Source organism: Peromyscus californicus, unplaced genomic scaffold (assembly GCF_007827085.1).
Source record: "Peromyscus californicus insignis strain IS unplaced genomic scaffold, ASM782708v3 Scaffold_5__1_contigs__length_169319896, whole genome shotgun sequence".
Classification (NCBI taxonomy): Eukaryota; Metazoa; Chordata; class Mammalia; order Rodentia; family Cricetidae; genus Peromyscus; species Peromyscus californicus.
The window spans coordinates 98,094,441-98,110,697 of record NW_026294573.1 but is presented as its reverse complement, the minus strand read 5'-3'; the positions used below and the strand labels follow the sequence as shown (position 1 = coordinate 98,110,697).

The 16,257-nt window shown below is 40.0% G+C and overlaps 1 protein-coding gene across 2 annotated transcripts in view; it reads left to right on the top strand.

Annotated features, from left to right (window-relative positions):
• Plppr1 (phospholipid phosphatase related 1) overlaps positions 1–15,238 on the top strand; it is a 285,228-nt gene extending 269,990 nt beyond the window's left edge. For both annotated transcript variants that reach the window (XM_052715907.1, XM_052715906.1), the window contains exons 5-8: positions 1,844–2,094; positions 5,512–5,688; positions 8,261–8,392; positions 14,137–15,238. In XM_052715907.1, coding sequence (XP_052571867.1) covers positions 1,844–2,094; positions 5,512–5,688; positions 8,261–8,392; positions 14,137–14,169 — 593 coding nt within the window. In that variant the 3' untranslated portion in view covers positions 14,170–15,238. The remainder of the gene's footprint in view (positions 1–1,843; positions 2,095–5,511; positions 5,689–8,260; positions 8,393–14,136) is intronic.
• The last annotated feature ends 1,019 nt before the right edge of the window (positions 15,239–16,257 follow it).

Genomic DNA, 16,257 nt, shown 5'->3' with positions numbered 1-16,257 from the left:
TCTCGAAAAACCAAAAAAAAAAAAAAAAAAAAAAAAAAATAACGCTTTGGTGACTTAAGTCATGATACAGATGATTTAAATGTTCCTCAGCGTATACATGTGTCCAAATATCACAGGGTGCCTCACAAGTATGTGTAATCATATGTTTTTATGTCAGTTAAAAATTGCTTTTAACAATAACAAAAAAGATCCTATTTATCAATGGTCAAGCTTCTTGAGGTTAAAGCTGTGGAATTTACCAGAGAGCAGAATAAAAATCTAGAGGTAGTATGTGCACCAAGCTTCCCATCTAAAAAATAGAATAAACACATAGGTACACACATACATACATACATACATACATATACAAGCACACATGCACATACTTGTGTTCACATGTGCACACACACACACAAACACACATAAACAAAAATGCACACACACACACACACACACACACACACACACACACACACCAAAAGATGTCCCTGAAAACAGCAAACTTGTTACTTTATGTGAAAAAGGGATCTGAAGTTGTGCTTACACCAATGATCAGGGGGCTACCCTGGTCTATTTAGGTGACTGAAATGCAATCACAAGTGTTTTTATGAGACAGGCGAGAAAGTCAGAGTCCGTAGAGCAATGGAATAATAAGGTGAGTGCCAAAAAGAAGGAGACTCCTAAGTGCTGGAAAAGATAAGGAATGAGTTCTAGCCTGGACTTTCCAAAGAAAGTTTTCCCTGGAAAAACCTACTTTGAACTTCCAACTTGCAGAACTTGGTGAAGACATAGATTTACACTGCTTTAAGCCAGGCTGCTTGTTGCAGTTTGTTGTAGCAGCAGTAAGAAACTAATACTGGGGGTTGGGGATTTAGCTCAGTGGTAGAGCGCTTGCCTAGCAAGCACAAGGCCCTGGGTTCGGTCCTCAGCTCCGTAAAATTAAAAAACAAACAAAAACAAAAACAAAAAATAACTAATACTGTTGGCAACACTCAACCTTAATCTCTTTTCTGTTTTCTCACTTACTATTTCCCACATCAACTAAAATGATGCAGTGATATTTTTTAACATTTTCTCTTTGAGGGGGGACTCTGTAAAATCATTATTTATTCTCACTTACAGCCTTGATGTTATAGATGACTGCTCTTTGCATTTCTAAATAAAAATAGAATGAATATATTCCCTATAGAAAGAAGAATTACTTAAGATCCCCTGGGGCTGGAGGGGCAACTCAGGTGGTAGAGTGCTTGTGTAACATGCACAAAGGCCCAGGTTCAGTTCCCAGCACTGCATAAACCAGGTAGGTTAGCAGACTCCCATAATCCCACTACTTAGGAGGTGGCTGCGGGAATGTCAGGAGTTTTAAGATCATCCTGGGCTACATAGGGAGTTTGAGACCATTCTGGGCTACATGAGATCCTGTCTTAAAAGCAAAACAAAACCCAGACACCATGCTGGGTATTTTTGTATATACGCCATCTTCCCAAATGACCCCATCTCTAGTTCTCTCAGCCAAGGGCACTGAGGGTCAAAGAAGTTGCACTACTCATGTGAACTGGCCACCAAAGCTGGAGCCTAGGTCATGAAACCCAAACTTTCAGCTCCTCCCTCTGAGACTATGTTGCTGCTAAAGCATTTACACAAAGCAATAAAATGCCAACAGTAGACCATCAGCCAAGATTTGGAAGAAGCGGTCATTTAGGAGGCAGGCGCCACGTCCCAGAATGATGAAGGTGAATGGACAATTTGACTTTTAAAATCTTTTTGAAGTTGTCATCATGGACTCTCCCAACTGTTTCTTATCTGGGGCAAAACCGACTAACAGTGCATGTCACCACTCTGATTTCTTTCAATCTCCTTATAGGGGTATTTGCATTTGGACTTTTTGCTACTGACATTTTTGTAAACGCCGGGCAAGTGGTCACTGGTCACCTAACACCATACTTCCTGACAGTGTGCCAGCCAAACTATACTAGTACAGACTGCCGGGCACACCACCAGTTCATCAACAATGGTAACATCTGCACTGGGGACCTGGAAGTGATCGAACAGGCTCGGAGGTCCTTCCCCTCCAAACACGCTGCTCTGAGCATTTACTCCGCCTTATACGCCACGGTGAGTATGTGAGCCTGTCCCCCCAAGTTGAGATTTTGCTGCAATGTGTCTCTCACCTTTCCCACCACCATTCTGTCATCCCTGTTATATGATTTTTTAAGTCATAGAAAATGTGTTTCTCTCACATCATCTCACACCATTGATAAAATAACCTCCCTCCTGAACCACTCCTCATCCTAAACATCCAGAGGACTTAGCTTAAAGAGAAATTTGATAATCCTCCACTTACACCCTCCCAGTTTACAGGTGGGAAAACTAAGGCCTCCTGAATACCTAAGAATACACAATCCGAGCTGTGGCCAAGCTCCTGGCACTGTCTGGGATTTTCTCACCACTACCACAGTTTTAGTTGATTCCATAACAGCACACCTTCCTTGTGCCTACCTGTAGGTTTTCAAGTGTGGACTCCGGTGTGTGGTTGGCCTCACAGTGCAGGCTAGGATTAAACATATGTGTCCTGTGCTTCTTGCAACATTCTTTATTGCTTTGTTAAGAGTTAGATAATTCTAGAATTTAAGACCCCAAACTTCACTTTTCACTTCTCCCCAGATCATACCACCTTTGATTGTTTATGGCATTATGACCTAGCAGGACATAATTTAAATTACCAATAATAATTATTATTACTATTTATTAATATTATTGGGTATTATTAATAGTATTGGTAATGATATTAATTATTGCAATTATTCAGATTGTCATTAATTAATAATTAGTTGTTTATTTATTTATTTTGCTCTCATCAGAGGAAAAGCAATGGTATTTTCTTATTTTTCTACATCGTAACTAAAGTCCATGTTGGAAATGTCATATTTCGTCTTTTTCTGATCTAGCTTCCTTTGAACTCAGAACTCAGAAGCACAACTGTCAGCCTGAACACACACACAAGCCAATACCACAGGTCCCTGGTTCATTTTACCAGTGGAAGTAGCCATTGGTGAGAAGGACCCCTTAGGGAGTCCCAGTGAAGCATGGAGAAGGAAGACAGAGCTGTCTCCTTTCAGACCACTCAGATATTCTGGGGTACCCTCATCTTACTCCCTAAGCCCTATCTGCAGGGGGCAGCATCCCATTCTCCACCCAACCCCTGTGGGTGGCACATTGTGCCTCTAGGCAGCTGAGTCCTGTCCTATCATCGCCTGGTCCCCGCCGGCAGATGTGCAGGCAGATGTGAGAATAATGCACTGTTCTGGAACCACACTGTAAATCTGGGCCACCCAACAGTTTCTCAAACTGTTGAGTGAATACTCTCTTCCTCACGACTTGGAACAGGTAATGCTGCTGAATCTTTTACCACAGCTCACCTCTGGTGCTCCTGACCATCCTGCCTAGCCATCAGAAGCTTCCTAGTTAATCCTTTGGGATCTTCTCTGTAATGACTATACAACAAAATAAACCCAGCTACCCCCACCTTAAGGAAGGGCAAACACAGAGAACACAAATCAGTTGTCACCTGGTTAGACTTCTTTTTTTCTTTACAAAACAAAGAGGGAATATAGGCCAGGAATCCTCTGGGGGTATTTAGTGTGCTTTCTAATTTTCAGAATATTGATTTGTTCCTAAGTTGCCTAGAGCATCATTTGTATAAAGCCATGTGCTTTTGCTCCCCACCCCACACTTTTTTATTTTTATCAGTCTCAAGTCACTACTGTGTGAAATTAATTTTGATAATGCCATTATACAAATAAATCAGTAACTTAAACCAGTGTGTCATCATCAAATGAGACCAAAACACCCATGGCAGCAGAAAGAATCAAATACGGTGGCTGCACACAGCACACAGTGCAAGCATCATCCAAAGATTCGGATATCAACCCATTCAAATCAGGCCTGATACTCAATTAGATAAATCTGGATACAACGTTCCAACTGAGTAAACATTTTTTGTTGTGCATTAAATTATGCTTTCAGGATTACTCAAAACTGATGTATATGCTAATTGCCAGGGCTTGATCATTGTGTGGTCCATAGAGGTATTGAAACACTACACAGTGCACATAAATATCTGCTATTATTATGTGCCAAATAAAAAGAAAATGCTAATGAAAACATTCAACAGTTACTTCCTAGATGCCAGTTAATATTGTAAAGGATATCAACCAGGGGTCTATGTTCTTAATGGTTAATATTTTTACAGGAACGATTCATAAAAGACATACCTAGAAAACAATATAGAAGCTTAAAAAATCAAATTGAACATATGTACTTGCATTCAGCGTTTTAAGTAACAATTCTCTCAGTGTCAGAATACTACAGCATGTTACAATCTGTGTGACTTTGATCTACTGGAGTTCTGTACGGCACCTGCTACATAGGATAAAGAGCCTCCTGTAACCCTCCAGGATTCATGTTAGTGTTGAAGCCTCTTCCCAGAAATTAGCTTCCCATGTAATATTGCCAGAGGCATCTATGCGAATGTATTTGTGCTCAGGATATCAAACAGTCTATAGATTATAATATTAAATATCAGTCTTTTCTTATGCCTTTTTAGGGTCACTGGATTCACCATATTTGATAAGAAATGATGAGACAAGTCTGTAGTTCCAGAACCCACATGGGATTCTGAGGCAGGAGGATTGTAGTAAGATTAAGGCCAGGGCTTACAGAAGTCCATCCAAAAGGAAAGAGAAGAAATGGTGGGTCACTAGTGTCCTCTGCTGGTGGGTTATAGCAACTACCAAAGTATTGTGATTTGCTGGAAGCACATTTTAACTCTGGACCATCAGGGATGCATTTGATAACAACAGCCCACATTTCAAGTCAGCGAGCACAGCATCTTTTATTTGGTTCAGATCCATCACTCTTTCATATATTGTGGTACACAGAAAATTTTAGTGTTTTAAAACACTCTGAAGTAGACAAATGGATAGAACAGACCACAGTTGTTCCTGATTGAGAATCAACTTACAGCATAGCAGTGACTCTTAGTCAGGAATGGACCATTCAAATTAGGTCCATCAGTCAGTCAGTGAACAATTTTATATCATGGTCCCAAAGTGTGCAGGCACTACTAGTATTGTGGGGGACAGCAAAAAGTAAAATGTGAATCACCTACCTGATATCCTCTGCCACAAACTCATTCAAATAGAAGGTTTAATTGGTACTCAAGGTTTTTATATTGTTTTTTAATAGCACCACCTGATTCTCTGGTTCTTTACATAAAAACTGCGTGTTCTGAACCCAGCCATTAATCTTCAGTTGTTCCTTCTGTCAATATAGCTTCTATTCACAAACTCATTCCGATGCAAAGTGACTAAAGGACACAGATTCATTGTCATTGCTGCACTGTCTAACTAACTAGCTTGATGAAGTTGTCCAAGGAGACAGAGTTGCTGTGGTTCCCTTTGTCAAAGCCCATGTTTCTGATGCACCAGTTCAAGGACTGCCTGAAACTCACTGGTCTCTCTCCCACTGCAGATGTACATCACAAGCACAATCAAGACGAAGAGCAGTCGACTGGCCAAGCCAGTGCTGTGTTTGGGGACCCTCTGTACAGCGTTCCTGACAGGCCTCAACCGGGTCTCAGAGTACCGGAACCACTGTTCAGATGTGATCGCCGGCTTCATCCTGGGCACCGCAGTAGCCCTGTTCCTGGTAGGTCGGGCTCCTTCTCTCCACTTCATCCCTTTTCCCGCCTCCGTGTAAAGTCACAGTGCAGTGAGTTTCCCAGATTCCAGTCTGAGTCATTGTCCCTGGTATCCCTGTCTGCTGAGCCGCAATTGTCCAGAGAATATGCATGCTATTTCTACAAGAGCAGAATCAGAGTACCTTACTGTGAGAAACATGACTGGCCATGTTTCTTGAGAGAGTCAATGAAAGAAGAGGACTATGTTTTGTCTTCAAGCTCTCAGCTTGCTCAGGAAGAGTAATAACACGGTGCATCTCCAACTGAGTGTTTTACAGTCAGCGTCTATGGCTCAGGAGCTACATGTTTCTGGGCAAAGCACAGCGGACAAAGGCCGCTGGTGGAGCAGGCTCTCCCTACAGCACCACAAAGCAAAACAAAACAAAACAAAATGCCTGGACCTAGACCCAAGAACTGTCTTAGTGTACATGCATGACGTACCCTCTCAAAACTTTGGAAACCCTGCAGTTAGTCCCTCACCTTTTAGAGGCCTCTTTAGCATCTTGTTTCAACTAAGTGGCATCTACATTTGACCTCCCTGAAGAATTTTGGGAACCACAGCTGCCTCCATATCTTCACAGCCTGAGGATACTTTAGGTCTTCAAAGAGATGGAGACCTGGCTCTTCTGGGAAATCCCTTAATCTGACTTGGACTGGAAAAGAAGAATCTGTGCTCATTTTGACCTTGTTTTATCCAGTTCCGCTGAAGTGTGGTAGGGATATGGTGGTACACACTGTCTGATTTGATGAACTGGACATCTCTCTTGCTTTTTCCTTCCCCTTCATCTCAGCAACTATTGAGGTTTAATTTGTTTTTCTACATTTGGATTTCATGTAAATGAAATCACATAATGTGGATTTTCTGACATTTTACTTCCATTATAATTTACATTTGGAGACACATTAATGTTGTAGAATGCAACAATAATTCATTTCTTTTTATTCCTCTGTAATATTATGTTTCCTGGACATGCCAGAGAGGTGTAATTCTATTCTTTGGTTGTCTGTTTTAACAGTAGGTCATCAGGCCTATATAAACTCACATACTCTGCATAAAACAAAGCCACTGTCAATAGAAAGACCCTACCCAAAGAGAAGAGGTCACTAAAATCTCAATGGACCTGCCACTCATCCTATTCTGTCCCTTGTAGTAGCCCCTTTAAGACTAGCATCACACATACACTCATTTTATATTCATACACTCCTTTGACTTAACCCTTTTTTTCATTTCTGCTCTCAATATTTAAAAAAAAATGCTTGTATGACTATCCCAGCCTCTGTCTCAGTCAGAGGGAGAGTGGAGATAACCAGAACAAAGAGCTGGAGAGGAGACCGAGAGAAGCAAAACCCAAGAATGTCAGTATAATCCTTGTTCACCTTCAGCACTGCTGTAGATGTCTGTTTCCCATGAGGGGAAAGAGGAAGGAAATGTTAGTTGAGCAATTACTGCATGCCCAACACTACAAATACCTCCAACTGTGAGTTCTTAGAGCACCCCTAGCAAAATTTTATCTTCACTTTATTGTTCGGGAAATTGAGCCTCAAAATATATAATGTTCTGTTACCTTCGTCCTCTACCATTTCCTAAGTGGCCAAAGTTTTAAGCATAGCTGCAGTGTGAAGTGGAGGTGAGACAGGTAAAAATGTTAGTGTAAATGTTCTGTATGGTTTGAAAAATTACAGGAAAGACTTAACACTAGACATATAAACAGAGATGCAGAATAACAAGAGAAATTATAGAAAGAGGAGGGTAAATTCAACATGGGCAGAGCAAATGGCAAAAACTTAGGACTCAGGTAGGAAATAAGAAAAGTAGACAATTGTAGGTAGATAGATAGATAGATAGATAGATAGATAGATAGATAGATAGATAGATATTGCTGGTGAGTCGTTCAAGCCAAGTATATAATAATGACATAATTTGACCATGATCATTTCAGACATCAGGAAATATGAGCTGAGTACTTGCTGTGTCAAGAGACAAAAAATAATATAGTGATCGGATTTTGACAAATTTCAACTTTGCCTGTCCAAGCTGGAGAGACTAGTAGCACTCACTTCTTACTGTTGGAAATTATTGGCTGGATTAACAAAAATGAGACATAACACACCCTACCCCCAGGATACTGCCAGGCACACACAGCAACCCTCAGCACATGTTTGCTGTGATTATGAGGTGACTTACATTCGTCATACTGTCACAAATCTATGTGGTAAGTATTCCCATTCCCATTTGACAGCTGAAGAGTTGAGTTCTGTGTAGTGGACTAGCTGTCCCCAGCCACCTGGTGAATTTGCCTTACCGGTACATGCAGTGTGCTCAGCACACACTTCAAGCCTCCCTCGCTCTTGGTCTCCCATAATTCCAAGGAAATATGTCACTTTCATGATGATATTTAAGGACAGCGGTCTGCCACACTCAGAGATGACCAGACACTTTCTGACCCCGATCTCTGTCCCTGCTCATCCTGCAGGTAATGTGTTGGTTCATAATTTCCCACTGGAGTCTGACTCCCATCTCTGTTCTTCCCCATCCTGCAGGGAATGTGTGTGGTTCATAACTTTAAAGGAACACAAGGCTCTCCTTCCAAACCCAAACCCGAGGATCCCCGTGGAGTTCCTTTGATGGCTTTCCCAAGGATAGAAAGCCCTCTGGAAACCTTAAGTGCACAGGTATAGTAAAGTGACTTTAGCAAGCAAAACCACGACCTTGGCAGGTTATTTATTTAATCCTGAGGAAGTACTTAGTGTTGTTCAAATTAAACCCAAGCAACTTTAGTGTACATTGGCCTCCAATGTACAATCAACATTCATGAAATTTGAACTATTCATATGAGAAGCCAGTTTGACTAACAACTGACATGTTTCTTGTACAGTTCCATTTCCCTTTGTGTCCTGGGGGAGTAGGGGTCCAAACTTCCAGGGAATACAAAAGCCCAAGGTTCACAAGTTCCTAATGTAGTACGGCATGATGTTTCCATGGAACTTGCACAGAAATTCATATACGCATTTATGTCTACTTCACCTACAATGTCTATGGCAATGCAGGCACTAACTAAATAGCTGTTAAACAGGACTGATGAGGGAATGCTGACACAGAAACAATGTTGGACATATTCAGTTTCCTAGACACTTTTCATCTGTGATTGCACAAATGCATGGCTGCAGAACCCATGGATAAATGGAAGGGCAACTGTGTTTGGAAGGACAAAGATTTTGTTCCATCTAGTGACTAGTGACTCAAGTTGGAGGTACAGGATCTGTCCTGACAGCAATCACAAGTTCAGCACAATAACATTTTTTGGTTAGGTGTTCTACAATATGCCCTTCATCCATGCATGACGTCAAAACAGTAATTAAACACACAGCCTTAGCTCTCCAGAACTCTGGTGATCGGGAAGCAGAAATAAAGCTGTCACAATGTGCTGTGCTGAATGAGGTGCACCATGTGAAAACAATTTAAGATAAATGGCTGTTCTGAGAAGACAAGGAAAGCCACAGAAAGGACCATTAAAGAGGCCTAGACATATAACACTCGGGATCTTTGCCTAGGACAGTGCAGTAGCATCAAAAGATATTCCTATGTGAACAACCATCATATAGAATGGGCATTTATCAATGCCCATTTCCTTGATAAGAATTTAAATATTGAGGTAAACTACTTACCCCAGACCACCCAGCTAGGAGGTGGGGAAGTGGAGATGAGTAAATATTCTTAAAGTGAACAAGAGAATAGCATCTTTTTTAAAGACTTTTTAAAAAGTTTCATTCAAACACTCCTCTTTCCAGGCATCTGGAATCCTACTAAGTGAAATGTTTTCTATAATATTCTGTTCATCTTGAAATATAAGGGATAGGATTGCACTTCCTGCTAGAATTATTAGATATTTCTCGCTATTTAGGTATTGACTGTCACAAGCTCTTCTATGTCTTTTGGCCTTTAATGAAGTCTAATTTTATTAGTGAACCAGGGGGCAAAGCAATGAGACTCTTGCCATTTTGAGAAACTCTGTAGTTTCACCATTAATCCCAGCACCAATTGTATTCAGCTTCTATTTCCTTATCTCCCATTTGAATAGTCTACTGAAATTAACATATGGGGAAAGTATTCGATGCTTTCTTCAGACCTCCATAGGCATCAGGCATGTACTTGGTGCATAAAAAAAACATGCAGACAAATACTCATATACACAAAAGTACATTTCAAAAGAAATATTTGCCTGGTTGCACAGATGTATCAGCCTAAGTATGCCTAGTGTCCTCTGCATATCCTGGTCTAAGAATAATGTCATCCATCTGCCCACACCAGTCAGGCATTAGCTTCTGTCTGTGGCTTTTCTCTTCTCCTTCAAGACTATTCATAGTTGACGAGGACAACAAATTCCTAGGACATAGTCTGAAGGTTTCACACTGAAAAGTGAGAAACCAAACCCTTTCAGATATGATTCTTCTCCACAGAGATAAAGGATACTTGAGTATCTACATCAAGAATATGAGTGAGATTATAAATAAATTCCTTGTGCACTACAGGTTGGAGCTGAACTTCTTCCATGGCTGCCTCTATCTATGTGTCCATGTATGTACCTCCTTGTCTAGATAAGATCTGAGGCTTCCTGAATATCAAGCTTGGGCAGAAGGTCCTTCTGGGTCGATCATGTGATTGCCCCTTACAATTAGGTAGTGTTCCCTATTTATGTGCCTCATGGAATTGGGAACCTTTAAAGATCTGGACTCTATGATCCTCGTCCTCTGTGCCTTGTTTCCTGACATTTGCTGAGTGTAATACAAATGCTGGATGGATGGAAGCAAGCCAGAGCCAAAACCTCAACTAGATCCCTCAGTCAAAAGCCAACAAGCTCAAGTCAGACAAGAGTCACTATCTCTGTTATCGCTATTTGTATAACAAATACAGACATGAGAGAGACAAGAGCAGAACTTCCACAGGTGAGGAAGAATAAGGCTCCAAGAAGCTGTGGGAAGCCATGTGGCATAGTCCATACCAAGGGTGGGAAATTGGAGAAGGCAAGCGTTGCTTTTAGTAGAAAATGTTTCCACAGAGATAGAAAGATAATACTCTTAGCTGCTGTTCAAAAAGAGAAGTGGCAGTCATTGAGGGTCCTTTTCTCTTGCTCTCACAGTACCCCTGCAATTAATATTACTCTATTTTGAAAAGCAAGATATGCTTAAGTAACATTCCCAAGATTGCTTAATTAAAATGAAACACAGATCCATCTAACTCTAAGAGCCCTGTGTGTCCTTCTGTGGCATATAGTCTCATATTTCATTCACACAAACTTCCTTTTTTAAAATCTACCTCTCTCAGGCTTGAGTATGAAAAGATGCTGCAGGGACTGTATGCTCAACCTGAACTATTCCTACCAAATAAGTGTCTTCCATGTTCTCTCTGGGTAAAAGCCTCCTGTACAACACCTGAGGCCAGAGTTTACAGTAGAAGCTGCTGCTTTGTGATTGGGTGACTGGAACCATCTTCCAAGGGAGGAACTGGAAATTTGAAAGACCAGAACTGCCCTTTGGAGCACACACTTACACACGTGGAATCCACCTGCCCTTCAGAATCTCGGGAGAAAGAGCTGTCTGTGGTTCGGAACGAGGCATCTCCTTTCCCTCCCCCTGGAACACTTATTCCTTTGCCTCGTGGAGCCCTCCTCCTTAAAAACCACATTTGATATCTTCACTCTACATTTGCTGCTGATATTATGGATTAAGACAGGGCACAGTAGAAAAAAACAACAAAAAGTAAATCACTGTAGAAAACTGAAACAGAAGAGATCAAGTTTTTCAACCATCATTGTATGGGCCCTATAGCATTATTAAATGATCCCCAAAAGACCAGCTCTCAGCTACCCATGCTCTGCAACTGAATGCCCATATTCACCCTAACAAAGAAATTAAATTAGAAATGAAGCAACTGGTTAACTCTCCCTGGATGTGGCAGTCTCTCCATGTCTTCTATTTGTGAGGAGAAGGATGGTTTTCTTTAATTAATACAAAAAAAGAAGAAGAATCCAATTGATAACAAGACTACAGATGCCTGGACTTCCCCACCCTCACCCCTACCCCAACAGACACACACAAGGGATTTTAATTCAGCATGTGCAGAGTGAAAAAAAATTGAGAAAATGTTCCCAGGGAATTCTAATGTACCTCTGATTCAGAATTAGTACTAACACAAACTTTATATCATACACAGAAAAAAAAAGAGTTAAAGTCACCTATCTAATTATCTTAAGATACTGAATGACTTCATCTTTATTACTTAGTATTACATAATATTATATAAACACGTAGACTACCCAAGCATTGACAAAAACAAGAAAGTAGATTATCAAAGTAAAATCTGGACTGAGATGGTAGCTTCCTGGTTAAGATCACTCACTGCTCTTGCAGAGGAACCAGGCTTGGTTCCCAACACCCTCATGGTCAGCTGTAACCACCTGTACCTCCAGTTTCAGGGGCTCCAACACTCCCTTCTGATCTCTGCAGGCACTGCACACATTTGGTATGCCATACAAAAATGCAGGCCAAACATTAAGGCACATAAAAAAATAAAAATAAAAAGTCTTTCTTAAGGAAAATTATGGGATTGGAATATTGCTCAGTAACAGGGCCCTTGCCTGGCAAGCATAAGGTCCTAGGTTCAACTCTGAGTAAAATTAATTGATTAATTAATTAATGTCAAATTGCACAAAAGAAAGTTATTTTTTCATCTTGTAGAAATAAATCCATCAAAGTTCAACCAGCACAACTTGAAAAACACTAGATCCCCAGCTTTTAAAATATCTCGCTCAGGGGCTAGAGAGCTGACTCAGCAATTTCGAGCACTTGCTATTCTTGCAGAGGACCAGAATTATGTTCCTGGAGCCCAAGTCCGGTAGTTCACAACAGCCTGGTCTGGTTATGGAATTATGAGCTGGGTCTCCATAACCCTCAAAACTGCAGCTCCAGGGGACCCAATGCCCTTTTCTGACCTCCTGATAAACAGACATAAAAATAAAACAAATCTTTTTTAAAATGTACCACTGATCTCCCAAGAATACGTCTCCAGTGTCCTAAAACAATGATCAAAAAAATCCTCTAATAATGAGATGAAAAGCACAATTTCCTTAAGTATTTGCCAATTTCATAGGCCCATAGCTTGGGATTTTAAGTTTAAACAAATGACAAGACTTTGAAAACCACATTAGCAAATTCTGTAAACAAAATGTGACAGAGTTACAGGGAAAGATACACACATCTGAAGTAGTATGCTTATAATACATTTCAGCAATAGAATACAATAAGGATATAGGTGTACAATAATATTCATTTACATTATACATAAAATTTTCTCCAAGACACATAATATATTTTCATATAAATATGTAAGATAATCATGTACAAGATGCCAGGTGGTGGTGGCACATGCCTTTAATCCCAGCACTTGGGAGGCAGAGGCAGGCGGATCTCTGAGAGTTCGAGGCTAGCCTGGTCTACAGAGTGAGATCCAGGATAGGCACCAAAACTATGCAGAGAAACCCTGTCTCAAAAGCAAAAAAAAAAAAAAAAAAAAAAAAAAAAAAAATCATGTACAAGATCAGGAAGCAAGTCTTAAGAATTTTTAGAGTCAGTGAGATGGCTTAGGAGGTAAGGATACCTGTTGCCAAACCTGGTGAACTGAGTTCCTGGGACCCACGTGGTGGAAGGAGAAAGCTATCTCCTACAAGCTGTCCTCTGACTTCCACATGTGTGTGGTCACACATTTGTATGCACAGGGACACACACATAAATACAATTTAATTTAAAAGTAGGAAAAAAAGAGATTTTAATGGCTCTGCATCACACAGACCACATCCTCTATAAGTTAGCTAAAGTCCAATGAAAACCCCTCTCTCTACTGGAAAATGTTAATTTTAGTCGCACAGAACTCAAAACTTAAAGAATAGGTCATCTGGGAAAATTTAGTTGGTATTCAGTATTTGAAACATTTTAAAGGTGTGGAATATAGCTGTTACTTTGAAATCTATAAATACATTAAAACAATAAGGAAGTGTTTCCATGAAGAAATGATTCTACTTTGGTTGGAAACACTGAAGGAAGAGGTAACAGGAGTTGAGGGGTCTTGGAATAATACACTAAGAAGAAACAACAGTTTGATGTTTTTTATTGTCTAGGGGATGTCATTATTTGTTTGAGAGACAACATGAAGTTGGGTGGGTAGAGAGGGGAAAGATCTTGGAGGAAATGAGGGAAAGGGAAAATATGATCAAACTACATTATATGAAAAGTTTTAAATACTAAAAATTAAAAAAAATAAAGAGATCGGCGAGCTTTAGTCTGAAAGCATTTCAGGAATGGATGGGGGTGTGTAGAAGTTAGTCGGCCCAGCTCTAAGATCCTGCCTATTGCTTGCTCTGCAGAACCACTCAGCCTCCATGACCGAAGTCACCTGAGATGAATGAAGAGATGCAGCTGTATTTGGTTTCTTTCTTTTTTTTTCCAACAACCTTCCAGTTCAATACTTCAAAACACACAGTGACTTCAGTGAAACTGTGAATACAAGTATTATGTTTATCTAGTTAGAGGCTAATGTTTTGTACATTTTTTGTATTAAAAAGTGATGTAGCTTGCCCTAATCTTTTTTTTGGTCAGCTTTAATATATTTATGCCAGAATTTTAAAACCAACAAAATTTTCCTCTTGTTCAAGTGTGCATTGAAGAATCACATTTACTCAATGATTGATGTTGTTTTGTGATATTTGTACACAAATCTTTTCTCAGTTTTATAGACACAAATAAAGTGAACGATCCACTTTAACCCTTATTACCACAGTTGCTGCTTCCTCCAGAAGTTTTCAATACTGATAAGAGTTCAACTTTTGAGTTACAGGAAGGACCATGGTGGTTAATCATAAATCTCAAAATCAGTCTTGGGGGAAAAAATATTTGGAGAGAACATCACGTTCTGTTCTGTTAATAATTTATTGCATTCCAAGTTAAAGTGACAGTGGCATACTAGTGAAGATTCCTAGTTTCCTAACTATTGACACAGAAGCCAATATAGGGGGTGGTGGTGGTTATATGACTCTTTCTTAGATAATAGCCTCGCCCACCTAAGGAACTCAAGGTCAGTCTGGAATTCTGTCCTTGGGCAGGCAGGTGACATTGTAGCCTTCTATCCATAAGAGCAGCTAGCACCAGCCTTTCCTGCCAACTCAACAGTTTTGTATTCATATTGTATGGACTTTTTACGAAAAAAAATATTTTCCAGTTTGCACAGTATTATTTTACAGAAAGGATGTCAGAGCACCTACAACGTAGAGCCCAGAGCAACATCTTCACTTGGGGGCTTCTATCTGTTCTTGGATTTTAACTGCATCCCATTTTCTAGCATGGTGATAATGTGTCCCTCCTATCTGTATCTATCAAAATGTTTCCTTGACACATCATGTCAGCTCTTCTTAGCTTTTTTTGTACATATTTTTTTTCTAAATAGAAGAAAAAAAGTTATCACAAAATGTATTCTGACTCATGTCCTTTGTTTGACATTTTACTCAGTGATGTTTGAAGGACCACGGAATGACCCGCAAGTGTTTGTGCTTTGCAGTTTGTGGGAGCTGAGATTAAATGAACTGAATAGGAGCATGTCTGAAAGGTCATTCAGAGAGAGGAGAGGGAAGTAGGGAGAGAAGGTGAATGGGAATGGATATGCATGTGTGTGCATGCATATGTGTTTGGATAAAATGAAAGAATTCCTTCATTTATTACGATTATTCAAATGTACTTTCTGGATTCCTAGAGTGATACCTTAATCTTCAGCCTGCCTTGGAGTTTTCAATAAACACTTAATCTTCTTTTAGGAACAAAAGTCACCTCTGCTAAAACTTTCCTTGGCCCTGATTCCTCGACTGTTCACCTAAACTCTCTTACATACATTCATATACATCTTCTAAGTAGGGTCTGACTGAAGTTGGAGAAAAGAGCAAGTAGCTAGGCTCTATTAATCCCTAATGCTAAACTCCCTGCCCCCACAGATATAAAGCAATCTGTTGTCTTCAGTGCAGCAACCCCAGGGAAGATATATAAAAGTAAAACACTGTGACACATATCAGTCCCAATATTGTGCTCCAGCTCTGCCTAGTTCTTATTTCTATTCTTTCTGTTTCATGAAGATGCCTCTGAACCAAGGTAAGCCCTTTTTTGGGGTGGTATGTCTACTTAGATGGTTCATGGATGCTACAGAGGGAAAGAAATCCTGAGAAAGAGTCATTTGCAAACTCTGAGCTCTCTCCTTTCCTGTAAACTAGCTGTAATATCATCCACTGTCAGAATGGCTCCTTTTATTTACCTAAACATATAGGATTTTTGAAGAAAAGAAATAAAAAGATACTTTTTAAATTTTTTTTCCTAAAACATCAAAAAATGGTGGTGGGCAAAATTGACGGTTTGTTACCCATTTCATGTCACACTGAAAGGCCTATTTGTTCGCCAAACTGTGTTTTCAAGAAAAATCAAGTCAATAAAATGGCCCACACTACGTT